General features: G+C 48.9%; 1 protein-coding gene across 1 annotated transcript in view; it reads right to left on the bottom strand.

The window, feature by feature from the left end:
* mcoln1a (mucolipin TRP cation channel 1a) overlaps positions 1-14,729 on the bottom strand; it is a gene marked incomplete at its 5' end in the record, with an annotated part of 66,761 nt that overhangs the window by 33,329 nt on the left and 18,703 nt on the right. The window contains 4 exons of the mRNA XM_085971539.1: positions 252-401; positions 5,763-5,872; positions 7,786-7,885; positions 8,508-8,604. Coding sequence (XP_085827665.1) covers positions 252-401; positions 5,763-5,872; positions 7,786-7,885; positions 8,508-8,604 — 457 coding nt within the window. The remainder of the gene's footprint in view (positions 1-251; positions 402-5,762; positions 5,873-7,785; positions 7,886-8,507; positions 8,605-14,729) is intronic.

Below are 14,729 nucleotides of genomic sequence, written 5' to 3' on the forward strand. Positions count from 1 at the left end.
GCAATCACTGAACACACACGCGTGCGCACACGCACACGCTCCTCACCTTCGCACCCAGTACCAAATATTGCTAAATTGACACAAACCATCCAGCTGTTTTTATCTCACTGACGTGTTCACAGCAGTAATTCCGTCGAGCTGCCCTTTCCTCATGAACTAAACCATCCTTTGACAGAATTCTACCCGGGCCAGCACTGGGTGAAATCACAGACCAGCCAGCAGTCACTATGAAATGGCACAACCTCCTTTACCTTGGACTCGATTCCTATCTTCATGACTGTTCCAAAGGTGGTGAGAATGTCGCTGACTATGAGCAGGACGTACCAGCCGTTGAGAAACTCCATGCGAGTGTCGCACGACATCTCCTTCTTGTGCTTTAGCCGGAAGAATTTCCCAAATTCCTGGGGACAGAGGGAGGTGTTTACTGGCTCCTCCAGGATCTGCGGTTTCAAATCTCTCGGCAACCCCAGGCTCCAGCATCATCACTGCCCCGGGGTCAGCGAGGGGAAGAGTGCCGAAACTCTGCCCGAAAAGGGCAGGTAACACAGAGCACCTTAACACTTACTGCTCCCTCCGAGAAAAGAAAATGTCTGTATTCAGCGCAGACAGATTTTCACATTACAGAGCACCAGAGATGGAAGAATGGACAAGACAGCGGGGAATGAGGCTCCAGACAGGTGGCAAGAGAGAGATGGAGACAATGAGGAATGAGGTTCGTTAGGAGAGACACCAAGGGGCACTTCCAGACAAACCTATAAGCCTGTGTGGACTAGGCACAGGATGCAGTGGGGTGATTGTCCTGATGAATCGCAGCCACTTTCAGTGCAGTGTGCTGCAAGGGAATTGTTCTGGGGCCTGCGCGCTCAGAATGACGGTGATGAGAAGTACGGTCATCAAACACTTGGACAGCACTGTCCATCGGGAGGCGCAGGGGGTTACAGACTGCCCGTCCACCCCTCTGACCTGGCCAGACCCAGACTGATGAGATTAAAGTTCCCTCTCTGCTAGCTTTAGAGCTCCCAGCTCAACGACGTGGAGAACGATCGCTAACCGTTAACTCGTGGGGTTGGACCAGATTCTGACAACTTGGAAGTCCCATGGAGAGACGGCAAGGATGACTGGAGGAGGAAACAGGCCAGAGTAGGGGATGGGATTAAAGGGACATTGGGTGCGGGGGAGGGGCAAAGGTTTTAACAGACTCTCACAATTTCAAAAGAAATGGCAAACATAAGAAATCTTAATTATGTCTACCTTATTATTAACTATAGCAAATAGTTCCTCATTGTTTGGGCGGAGCAGAGGGAGCTTCACTCTGATGCTGATCCGTGTTGTAACTTCAGGAATGTCCAAGCTTTTTGCCTTCCGGGGGGAGCTGTGCGAATACCATGGAGCCAAAACTATGTACCCGTTACAAATTGCCTTTGATATTCTCTCAGTACAACACTGCTGGTCATTCCCCTAAGCGGTCTGAGCGTCTTGTGTTCAGGAGTGCGCCCGAGCTGCCCAATAACCTGGGGGTGTGATAATAGCGCCCCCTTGTAATCTGAACTAGATATTGCATTTTTCCCACATGTCCTACTCCAATGCTTTTGAAAGTAGACCTTTAAAACATTCGATAAGACGAGGCCAGGTATGAATCGTTAAGCTGCTTCACGTCACAGCAAGTGAACATATTCGGCAGCGCCTCCTAAACCCGTGACCCCTACCACCTAGAAAGACAAGGGCAGCAGGCGCATGGGAACACCACCACCTGCAAGTTCCCCTCCAAGTCCCAAACAGCACTGTGGGAGTACCTTCACCACCACCTTCTCAAGGGCAATTAGGGATGGGCAATAAATGCCGGCCTTGCCAGCGACGCCCACATCCCATGAATGAATTTTTTAAAATTATAATCAGATTCCTTTACATAGAATTTACAATGCAGAAACAGGCCATTCGGCCTTTATGCTCCACACAAGCCTCCTCCCACCCTACTTTGTTTTGAAGGTCGAGAGCTGGAGACAGTTTGAAGGTCGAGAGCTGGAGTGACAGTTTGAAGGTCGAGAGCTGGAGAGACAGTTTGAAGGTCGAGAGCTGGAGTGACAGTTTGAAGGTCGAGAGCTGGAGAGAGAGTTTGAATGATGAGAGCTGGAGAGAGTTTGAAGGACGAGTGCTGGAGACAGTTTGAAGGACGAGAGCTGAAGTGACAGTTTGAAGGTCGAGAGCTGGAGAGACAGTTTGAAGGTCGAGAGCTGGAGAGACAGTTTGAAGGTCGAGAGCTGGAGAGACAGTTTGAAGGTCGAGAGCTGGGGAGACAGTTTGAAGGACGAGAGCTGGAGAGACAGTTTGAAGGTCGAGAGCTGGAGAGACAGTTTGAAGGACGAGAGCTGGAGAGACAGTTTGAAGGAGAGGTGGAGAGACATTTTGAAGGACGAGAGCTGGAGAGACAGTTTGAAGGTCGAGAGCTGGAAGGTCGAGAGCTGGAGAGACAGTTTGAAGGTCGAGAGCTGGAGAGACAGTTTGAAGGTCGAGAGCTGGAGAGACAGTTTGAAGGTCGAGAGCTGGAGAGACAGTTTGAAGGTCGAGAGCTGGAGAGACAGTTTGAAGGTCGAGAGCTGGAGAGACAGTTTGAAGGTCGAGAGCTGGAGAGACAGTTTGAAGGTCGAGAGCTGGAGAGAGGACAATTTGAAGGTCGAGAGCTGGAGAGACAGTTTGAAGGGTTAGAGCTGGAGAGACAGTTTGAAGGACGAGAGTTGGAGAGACAGTTTGAAGGTCGGGAGCTGGAGAGACAGTTTGAAGGTCGAGAGCGGGAGAGACAGTTTGAAGGTCAAGAGCTGGAGAGACAGTTTGAAGGTCGAGAGCTGGAGAGACAGTTTGAAGGTCGAGAGCTGGAGTGACAGTTTGAAGGTCGAGAGCTGGAGAGACAGTTTGAAGGTCGAGAGCTGGAGAGACAGTTTGAAGGTCGAGAGCTGGAGAGACAGTTTGAAGGATGAGAGCTGAAGTGACAGTTTGAAGGACGAGAGCTGGAGAGGCAGTTTGAAGGTCGAGAGCTGGAGAGACAGTTTGAAGGACGAGAGCTGGAGAGACAGTTTGAAGGTCGAGAGCTGGAGAGAGGACAGTTTGAAGGTCGAGAGCTGGAGAGACAGTTTGAAGGTCGAGAGCTGGAGAGACAGTTTGAAGGTCGAGAGCTGGGGAGACAGTTTGAAGGTCGAGAGCTGGGGAGACAGTTTGAAGGACGAGAGCTGGAGAGACAGTTTGAAGGTCGAGAGCTGGAGACAGTTTGAAGGTCGAGAGCTGGAAGGTCGAGAGCTGGAGAGACAGTTTGAAGGTCGAGAGCTGGAGAGACAGTTTGAAGGTCGAGAGCTGGAGAGACAGTTTGAAGGTCGAGAGCTGGAGAGACAGTTTGAAGGTCGAGAGCTGGAGAGACAGTTTGAAGGTCGAGAGCTGGAGAGACAGTTTGAAGGTCGAGAGCTGGAGAGACAGTTTGAAGGTCGAGAGCTGGAGAGACAGTTTGAAGGTCGAGAGCTGGGGCGGACAGTTTGAAGGTCGAGAGCTGGAGAGACAGTTTGAAGGTCGAGAGCTGGAGAGACAGTTTGAAGGATGAGAGCTGAAGTGACAGTTTGAAGGTCGAGAGCTGGAGAGACAGTTTGAAGGTCGAGAGCTGGAGAGACAGTTTGAAGGTCGAGAGCTGGAGAGACAGTTTGAAGGTCGAGAGCTGGAGAGACAGTTTGAAGGTCGAGAGCTGGAGAGACAGTTTGAAGGTCGAGAGCTGGAGAGACAGTTTGAAGGTCGAGAGCTGGAGTGACAGTTTGAAGGTCGAGAGCTGGGGCGGACAGTTTGAAGGTCGAGAGCTGGAGAGACAGTTTGAAGGTCGAGAGCTGGAGAGACAGTTTGAAGGATGAGAGCTGAAGTGACAGTTTGAAGGTCGAGAGCTGGAGAGACAGTTTGAAGGTCGAGAGCTGGAGAGACAGTTTGAAGGTCGAGAGCTGGAGAGACAGTTTGAAGGTCGAGAGCTGAAGTGACAGTTTGAAGGACGAGAGCTGGAGAGGCAGTTTGAAGGTCGAGAGCTGGAGAGACAGTTTGAAGGACGAGAGCTGGAGAGACAGTTTGAAGGACGAGAGCTGGAGAGACACTTTGAAGGTCGAGAGCTGGAGAGACAGTTTGAAGGTCGAGAGCTGGAGAGAGGACAGTTTGAAGGTCGAGAGCTGGAGAGAGGACAGTTTGAAGGTCGAGAGCTGGAGAGACAGTTTGAAGGTCGAGAGCTGGAGAGACAGTTTGAAGGTCGAGAGCTGGAGAGACAGTTTGAAGGTCGATAGCTGGAGAGACAGTTTGAAGGTCGAGAGCTGGAGAGACAGTTTGAAGGTCGAGAGCTGGAGAGACAGTTTGAAGGATGAGAGCTGGAGAGAGTTTGAAGGATGAGAGCTGGAGAGACAGTTTGAAGGATGAGAGCTGGAGAGACAGTTTGAAGGTCGAGAGCTGGAGAGACAGTTTGAAGGTCGAGAGCTGGAGAGACAGTTTGAAGGTCGAGAGCTGGAGAGACAGTTTGAAGGTCGAGAGCTGGAGAGACAGTTTGAAGGTCGAGAACTGGAGAGACAGTTTGAAGGTCGAGAGCTGGAGAGACAGTTTGAAGGTCGAGAGCTGGAGAGACAGTTTGAAGGATGAGAGCTGGAGCGGAACCCGGTTACCAGGACGCCAAGTTGGACAGCCAGGGGTAATGTGCAGGCCAGGTGTGTGGAAGAAACCGAGGGGAAACATCAAGAAAAACTGAGAGGAAACATCGAGAAAGACAGAGGAAACATCGAGAGAGAGGGGAAACATCGAGAGAGACCAAGATGGAAACATCAAGAAAGACTGAGGGGGCACTTTATTTATTTAATTTTATTAATTAATTAATTAATTAAATTTATTTAATTATAAGTTGTGAGTTCCTCACGATGCTCTCCCAGTGCGGCCACCCTGTAACCAGAGATTATTCTAGAAGCCTGGGTAGAAATATCAATGTAATTACTGTAGAAACTACTTTTTTTACGTTATTGCTTGTTCATTTTATGTGTTGTCTTTTTATGTCTTTTATTTATTTTATGTCTGCTTCATTTATATTTAAAGTATGTATGCGTGTATATGTTGGTATGTGCTTTTTGTGATGGCGCCGATGAAGATGGCTGCCGTCCTTGCGAGCTCCGAGCGTACCAGGCAGCTCAGTGTTCTTGCTGCTTGGTGCTCTTGGCTCGTCAAGAACAAAGCATTTCACTGACTAGATTACACTTCTTGTATTTAGTTATGTGACCAATAAAATTGAAATTGAAATTCATCTAACCCCATCAGCATAACCTTCTATTCCTTTCTTCCTCATGTGGTTATCTTGCTTCCCCTTAAATGCATCTGTGCGATTCGCCTCAACCACTCCCCGTGGTAGCAAGTTCCACATTCTTAGGGTAAAGAAGCTTCGGCAGAATTGCTCAATAGATCTCAGGTGTTCTGATCCTGGGTCAATCCACCAATGAGGCAACACTGCCGACAAAAATCCTTCACAAAGCTTCTGGGGCACAGAGTTCACACAGGACAAATGGGCGAGTGAGAAACGCAAGCGCAGAGAGAGTGAGGGAGAATGGCGTTTCATGGTCCGAGCCCAAGGCCCACGCGTGGCAAGTGCGCCATGGTTTGGACAGCTCAAGCTGGCAGTGCTGGACTTTCAACACTGGGCCAGAAACTGTGTAAAACGATCCCATGCCCCACAGTCGACAGCCCGCACCTTCGGGTGATGGAAAAATGCAAGTACTCACGCGTTGCAGCGTGAATCCTCGGATGAGTGACCTCATGCACAGGCCAAAGGACAGCACGCAAAGCACAATGACACAAATGTCAAAGATCAGTCTCCTAGCGTTATCATCAGCTGTGAGGGAGAGGGAGAGAGAGAGAGAAGCCAAAAATTTTAAAAGCGAGTAAAACCACTGTGGGATCTTGACGAGCAGGGGTGAGCGAGACCGCACAGCCTTTCAGTATGCCTACAATTCCAGGTCTCGGGGCCTATTACGGCTCGTGTATGCATTATTCAGTGTTGCCACTGGGACTTCAATAAGCGGGTGGATTTTTTTTTTTTACTTCCACTTGAACTGTTTAAAAACAGATAAAGCACCAAGTACAGCTATCCTTCCAAACTTCTCATAAAATCATACCGTACAGGAGGCCCCCATTCGGCCCATGGTGTCCGTGCCGGCTCTTTGAAAATGCTATCCAATTAGTCCCACTCCCCTGCAATGCTCCCCGCGCGGCACAGTGTTTTCAATTTAGAAGCCAGCTCCCTGGTTGCGCGAGACCCCTGGAGCGCTGCTTGGCCATGTGGCCTAAATGGAACATTACTTTGCTACTCTTTCCCCACAGCGCTGCAATTTTTTTCCCTTTCAAGTATTTACTCCAGTATTTTTGAAAGTTACTATTGAATCAGCTTCCACCGTCCTTTCAGGCAGTGCTACACTTGGGTCATATCCGCAGGGGTCATTTTGAGCTGTACAAGGACTGGGGTGCAGTACAGGTGGGTGCGGGCTGGTCCCTGGAGGAGGTGGAGCTGGGGGGGGGGCGAATCGCGCGCCAACCAAGAGGTGCACTGGCACACCAAACGGTTGCAGGGTTAAGTGGGAGCTCCTCTCGTGCAATGGAAGCAGTACAGTTAAGTCAGCCCAATGACAACACGGCACGTGTTCCTGGGAATAGACTGGAGAGGTTTACTGGGAACAACGTTCAAGAAGATGCAGCCTCCGGAATTCGCGCCAGGCTCAACTGCACCATAAAACATGCCATGTCTCGGTGGGTAACCCTCTCGCCCGAGTCAGACGGTTCAAGTCCCCACTCCAGAGACTTGAGCATAAAATCTAGGCGGACACTCCCAGTGCAGTGCTGAGGGAGCGCAGCATTGTCGGAGGTGCCGCCTTTCGGATGAGACATCAAACCAAGGCCCTGCCTGCCCCCTCAGCTGGACGTAGCAGATCCCACGGCACTATTCGAAGAGCAGGGGAGTTCTCCCCGGTACCCTGGCCAATATTTATCCCTCAACTAACATCACTAAACCAGATCATCTGGTCATTTATCACGCTGCTGTTTGTGGGAGCTTGCTGTGCACATTTTCTACATTATAACAGAGACAACACTTCAAAAGTACATCATTGCCTGTAAAATGCTTTGGGCTGTCCTGTTGTAGTGAAAGGCGCTGTATAAATCTATAGCCCGATTTCAGCCGGGATACAGCAGTATGGGATGCTACAATTGGCCTCGGGACCCCTGGCTACCCTGTGATAGCCCTGTATCAATCCCAAACTAATCCCACTGCCCCGCTCTCTCCTCATAGCCCTGTATCAATCTCAAACTAATCCCACTGCCTCGCTCTCCCCATAGCCCTGCATCAATCCCAAACTAATCCCACTGCCCCGCTCGCTCCCCATAGCCCTGCATCAATCCCAAACTAATCCCACTGCCTCGCTCTCCCCATAGCCCTGTATCAATCCCAAACTAATCCCACTGCCCCACTCTCTCCCCATAGCCCTGTATCAATCCCAAACTAATCCCACTGCCCCGCTCTCTCCCCATAGCCCTGTATCAATCCCAAACTAATCCCACTGCCTCGCTCTCCCCATAGCCCTGTATCAATCCCAAACTAATCCCACTGCCCCGCTCTCTCCCCATAGCCCTGTATCAATCCCAAACTAACCCCACTGCCCCGCTCTCTCCCCATAGACCACATCAGACAGAGGTTACCCGATTAAAGCTAGCAGCATTTTGTTTAGAGGGCCTATGTCTATTAGGTATCCTCACCATATCCAAAAACACTGGGATCAGTACACTCGTTAATAACCACATCGTTATCCAGACTGATCTTTATCCGGCCACTGTGCGCTTTATTATCAAACAGGATCTGCAATGGAATTGAAATAATTAGTCACAATTTCCTCTTCTCTTGCTCCCCCACCCCACCACCCCCACCCCCCCACAATCTCCTGAACGTGCCACCTATCTGCTGGGGTTGTGGGTCCCGGCTTCCCAAAGCTACTATTCCTCCTTATCCAAGAGCCGAACCAGTGAACAGCAGTAGGCTATTCACCCACAGTGCTGTTCGGGAGAGAGTTCCTGGATTTGACCCAACGACCATGAGGGGGACGGTGATACATGGCCAAGTCAGGGTGGTGTGCGACTTGGAGGGGAACTTGGAGGTGGTGGTGTTCCCAATGCGCCTGCTGCCCTTGCCCTTCTAGCTGGTGGAAATCACAGGTTTGGGAGGTGCTGCTGAAGAAGCTTTGGCGAGTTGCCGCGGTGCAGCCACGGTGTGCCGGTGGTGGAGAGGGATATGTAATCTTTGTGGACGTTAAGCTTTTTGCTGCACTATATCAGTTCAAGATCGATTCCTACATCATCGCCGTCATGTGGGCAGCTGAACAGGCTCATTTCACGAGATAACATGCAAGAGAGCGTAACATTAAGCTACCCACTTGGAGAGGGGGACAGGTTATTCACAAAACATGAATGAGGATCGCACTTACTAGAATCTGAAATGTGTAACAATCCGGGATTTCATGGTTGATGATTGTCTGGATGTTTATGGCCTTCAGTTTAAACCTTATGGAGACATTTATAAGCCTGAGAACACAACGAGAATAGAATTTAACAGGCTGGCTGTGAGTGTCTTCCCTTCCCTCCCCCACCTGCCATAAGCCCAGTGAGTTTCCCCAGTGACTGACTGAGCGACACAGCACGAAAGAGAAAGACCCAAATTCAATCCATGGTCTGCGCTGTTAGCCCATCTGTCAAGGCAGGAGTGGTGCCAGCGGGTCAGAGAGCGCAGGGCTGACCCCTGCTGCAAGGGCATAGAGGTCGAGGAGGGTCAGGATTGGGCTTGGCGAAAATGCCCCACACGGTGGAATAGTCTTCTGACACTTATGGCCAAGGTTCACACATGAAGAGTCCACAGTGGAATGCACTGCCTGAAAGGGCAGTGGAAGCAGATTCGATAGTAACTTTCAGAAGGGGTTTTGATGAATACTTGAAAAGGAAAACATTTGCAGGGCTATGGGGATAGAGTGGGGGGGAGAGGAGGAAAAGAGTGGGGTTAATTGGTTAGGTCTTTCAAAGAGCTGGCACAGGCACGATGGGCCAATGGCCTCCTTTTGTGCTGTAAGTTTACGATTCTAACAGGCACCAAGTGAACAGCAAGAGAAGGGACAGCGAGACAACTTGCAGCAAAATAAAATCGAACCATTAACTCTTCCCCATACCACTAATTCTCTCCCTCCTCTCTCGGAGACACTAACTCACACTGGGTTGTGGTTCCATGTGTGTTGGTCACACACACTCAGGTGGCCATATTCCTCAGGAGTGAACGCAGACAAGCCATTCAACCGTGAGGGGCACCGTATCCCACAACTCCGGTGAGCACAGGATGCAAGGAGCGGAAATCTTGGTCGATTTGCCCCTTCCTTGCCCAGGAGTTCTGGGCAGTGTGCGTGCAGACTCAGATCAGCTCACTCCGTACAGACCAGGGGTTGAATCTGGGACTTGTGCTGCAGTAGAACAGAGACAATAGGTGGTGCTATTTACTCAATAAGGCATCAGGAAGGCTCAGTAACCAGTGATAGCAGAAACATGGACGCCCAAACTCAGGTAGAATATAACCTCAGAGGCAAGGCACACCCAGCACATCACCTCACCAAACTCTCCCTGCAGTTATTCTGCATGTCGTACAAACCTCAGGTTCATCAGTAAAGTAGAATTATCACCTCGCTCGGATTGTTTAGATACATCACAAGTGGCTCGATACATCTACGGAAATCCCGCACATTAACCTTACTGGGAAAAGTGCAAAAGGGATTTGCTATTCCACGTTGAATCGGTCACTAAAATCAACAGGAGCAGTTCATAAGAACATAAGAAATAGGAGCAGGAGTAGGCCAATTGGCCCCTCGAGCCTGCTCCGCCATTCAATAAGATCATGGCTGATCTGATCCTAACCGCCAATCCACTATGACAGGACTATCTCCTGAATCTAACAGCATTAGACACACGAAAACAGGAGCAGGATCAGGCTACACGGCCCCTGGGCCCGCTCCGCTACCCATAGGGCCATGACCTATCCGAACCTAGACTCATGTCCAAATTCCTGCCCGCTCCCCGTAACCCTTAATTCCCTTTTCTACTAGGAAACTGTCTATTTCTGTTTTAAATTTATGTAATGATGTAGCTTCGACAGCTTTTTGGGGCAGCATATTCCATGGACCTACCACCCTCTGAGTGAAGTAGTTCCTCCTCATCTCAGTTTTGAAAGAGCAGCCCCTTATTCTAAGACTATGCCCCCTAGTTCTAGTTTCACCCATCATCTGGAACATCCTCCCTGCATCCACCCGATCCAACCCCTTCATAATCTTATATGTTTCAATAAGATCGCCTCTCATTCTTCTGAACTCCAATGAGTAGAGTCCCAATCTACTCAACCTCTCCTCATATGTCCATCCCCTCATCCCCGGGATTAATCGAGTGAACCTTCTTTGTACTGACTCGAGAGCAAGTATGTCCTTTCTTAAGTATGGACACCAAAACTGTATGCAGTATTCCAGGTGCGGTCTCACCAATACCTTGTACAACTGAAGCAATACCTCCCTATTTTTATATTCTATCCCCCTAGCAATGAAAGCCAACATTCCATTGGCCTTCTTAATCACTTGCTGCACCTGCATACTAACCTTTTGAGTTTCGTGCACCAGGACCCCCAGATCCCTTTGTACTTCAGTACTTTCAAGTTTCTTGCCATTAAGATAATAACTTGCTCTACGATTTTTCCTGCCAAAGTGCATAACCTCACACTTTCCAGTATTGTATTCCATCTGCCAAATCTCTGCCCACTTACTTAGCCTGTCTATGTCCCCTTGCAGGTTTTTTATGTCCTCCTCACTCACTACTTTCCCTCCCATCTTAGTATCATCTGCAAACTTTGACGTGTTACACTCGGTCCCCTCCTCCAAATCGTTAATATAGATTGTAAAGAGTTGGGGACCCAGCACTGACCCCTGTGGAACACCACTGGTTACTGATTGCCAGTCTGAATATGAACCATTTATCCCAACTCTCTGCCTTCTGTTAGATAGCCAATCCTCTATCCATGCCAGAATATTACCCCCAATCCCGTGATTTTTTATCTTAAGCAATAATCTTTTGTGTGGCACCTTGTCAAATGCCTTTTGGAAGTCTAAATACACTACGTCCACTGGTTCACCTTTATCCACCCTATATGTTACTTCCTCAAAGAACTCCAGCAAATTTGTCAAACATGACTTCCCCTTCATAAAACCATGCTGACTTTGTCTTATTAAATTATGATTATCCAAATGTCCTGTTACTGTCTCCTTAATAATGGACTCCAAAATTTTACCTACCACAGATGTTAGGCTAACCGGTCTATAGTTTCCAGCCTTCTGTCTACTGCCCTTTTTAAATAAGGGTGTTACATTAGCAGTTTTCCAGTCTGCCGGGACCTTTGCTGAGTCCAGGGAGTTTTGGAAGATTATTACCAATGCATCCACAATCCCTACCGCCACTTCCCTCAAAACCCTGGGATGTAAGCCATCAGGTCCAGGTGATTTATCCGCCTTGAGTCCCATTATTTTACCAAGTACTACTTCCTTAGTGATTTTAATCGTATTTAGCTCCTCCCCCCCTATAGCCCCCTGCTTGTCAAGTGTTGGGATATTCTTGGTGTCCTCTACTGTAAAGACTGATGTAAAATATTCATTCAGTGTTTTTGCCATCTCCATATTTCCCACCATTAATTTCCCGGTCTCATCCTCTAAGGGACCAACATTTACTTTAGCCACCCTTTTTCTTTTTATATAACTATAAAAACTCTTACTATCTGTCTTTATATTTTTTGCTAATTTACTTTCATAATGTATCTTCCCTTTCTTAATCAATCTTTTTGTTATTTTTTGCTGTCTTTTAAAGTTTTCCCAATCCTCTATCCTCCCACTAGATTTGGCTACCTTATATGCCCTTGTTTTTAGTCGAATACTATCCTTAATTTCTTTACTTAGCCACGGATGGCTGTCTTTTCTTTTACACCCTTTTTTTCCTCAGTGGAATATACTTTTTTTGGAATTTGTAAAATAACTCCTTAAATGTACACCACTGATCATGTATAGTCTTATCCTTTAACCTATTTTCCCAATCCACTTTACTCAATTCCGCTCTCATACCTTCATAGTCTCCTTTAAGCTTAGCACGCTTGTTTGAGATACAGCCTCCTCACCCTCTAACTGAATATGGAATTCAACCATGTTATGGTCACTCATTCCAAGGGGATCCTTTACTAGGACATTTTTAATTAATCCTGTCTCGTTACACAGGACCAGATCTAAGGTTGCTTGCCCCCTGGTTGGTTCAGTTACATACTGCTCAAGAAACCCATCCCTAATACACTCAATGAACTCATCCTCAAGGCAGCCCTGCCCAATTTGATTCGTCCAATTTATATGATAGTTAAAATCCCCCATAATTATAGATGTTCCCTTATTACAAGCCTCAACTATTTCCTGATTGATACTCCGTCCAACCGAGTTGCGACTGTTCGGAGGCCTATATACTACACCCACTAGTGTTTTTTTCCCCTTATTATTCCTTATCTCCACCCAAACTGTTTCATTATCCTGATCCTTTGACCCAATATCATTTCTCTGTATTACAGTGATTCCTTCCTTTATTAGCATAGCCACCCCACCTCCCCTTCCTTCCTGCCTGTCCTTCCTGATTGTTAAATAACCTGGTATGTTTAATTCCCAGGCATTGTCACCCTGCAGCCATGTTTCTGTAATGGCCACAAGATTATACCCATATGTAGCTATTTGTGCCTTTAACTCGTCTATTTTGTTACGAATGCTACGTGCATTCAGATAGAGAACTTTCAAATATGTTTTGTGACACTTAGTTCCTGCTATTGCCCTTTTTATTACTTTACCTTTTACTCCACACCTTCTACCCCTTCCTGACACGCTCTGGTTTTTAATTTCCCCACTGCTACCTAAGTCTATGACCTTCTCTGTTGTCGTTTGTATTATTTGCTCTCTGGGAACCTCCCCCCCACTAGTTAGTTTAAAGCCCTCTCTACAGCCCTAGTTATATGATCCGCCAGGACTCTAGTCCCAGCACTGGCCAAGTGAAGCCCGTCCCAACGGAACAGCTCCCTCCTGTCCCAGTACTGGTGCCAGTGTCCCAGGAAGCAAAACCCATTTCTCCCACACCAGTCTTTGAGCCACGCATTTAACTCTCTTATTTTATTTGTCCTAGCCAAATTCGCTCGTGGCTCAGGTAATAATCCAGAGATTATTACCCTTGTGGTTCTGCTTTTTAATTTGGCCCCTAGCTGCTCAAACTCCCTCAGCAGAACCTCCTTCCTTGTCCTATCTATGTCGTTGGTACCAACATGGACCACGACAACTGGATCCTCCCCCTCCCACTCCAAGTTTCTGTCCAGCCCAGAGGAGATGTCCTTAACCCTGGCACCGGGTAGGCAACACAGTTCTCCCTTTCTTGGAAAATAAAACTCAGGACTCAAGCCCGGGAGCAACTGGGGGGGCCGAGCTGAAGACAGGTGACCAGAGGGAGTGGGACATCTGGGCTGTCGCATCACAACAGTTCCTTATGCAATGTTCACATGGCCAATCAAGAGTCAAACCATCAAAGGCTTGTCGGAAACCTGTAGACGTTCCACTTCTCTAAGAACGTGCTAGTCCGCCTCACTGGGCTTGCTTCCAGGTTCCACGTGCGTCCGGTTTCAGTCCAGTGTTAGGCTGGGGGTCTGGTTCACACGCCCTGGAGTGTGTCGCCAAACATCAGGCCAACCCGCCCTTAAAAGAGAGTGAGGTCTAAACTTTTCATCAGGCCCAAATCAGGCTATCCGTAACTGGTTCAATTGAGACAGGGTCTTCACCATCCAAGATTCCAGACCCACTAAAACAATCTGAAGTGTCTCTGGTCAACTCAATACCACTTTATTTAAACAGCTACTTCTCCCTTCTCTCCTGACTCTCACTGGGGTACAGGTCCCCTCATCTCCAGAGGACTCTGACACTCACTGGGGTAAAGGTCCCTTCCTCTCCTGATGGTGCGGACTCTCACTGGGGTACAGGTCCCCTCATCTCCTGAGGGCTCTGACTCTCACTGGGGTACAGTCCCCTCCTCTCCCAAGGGCACTGACCCTCACTGGGGTACAGTCCCCTCATCTCACAAGGCCACTGACTCTCACTGGGGTACAGTCCCCTCCTCTCCTGATGGTGCTGACTCGCACTGGGGTAAAGGTCCCCCCCTCTCCCGAGGGCACGGAATCTCACTGGGGTACAGGTCCCCATATCTCCTGATGGTGCGGACTCTCACTGGGGTACAGGTCCCCATCTCTCCTGAGGGCACTGACTCTCACTGGGGTAAAGGTCCCCCCCCTCTCCCGAGGGCAGGACTCTCACTGGGGTACAGGTCCCCATCTCTCCTGAGGGCACGGACTCTCACTGGGGTACAGGTCCCCATCTCTCCTGAGGGCACGGACTCTCACTGGGGTACAGGTCCCCATCTCTCCTGAGGGCAGGACTCTCACTGGGGTACAGGTCCCCATCTCTCCAGAGGGCACGGACTCTCACTGGGGTACAGGTCCCCATCTCTCCAGAGGGCACGGACTCTCACTGGGGTACAGGTCCCCTCCTCTCCTGAGGGCACAGACTCTCACTGGGGTA

The sequence above is a fragment of the Somniosus microcephalus genome, chromosome 31 (assembly GCF_052327205.1).
Source record: "Somniosus microcephalus isolate GS21.2 chromosome 31, FLI_Smic_1.0, whole genome shotgun sequence".
Classification (NCBI taxonomy): Eukaryota; Metazoa; Chordata; class Chondrichthyes; order Squaliformes; family Somniosidae; genus Somniosus; species Somniosus microcephalus.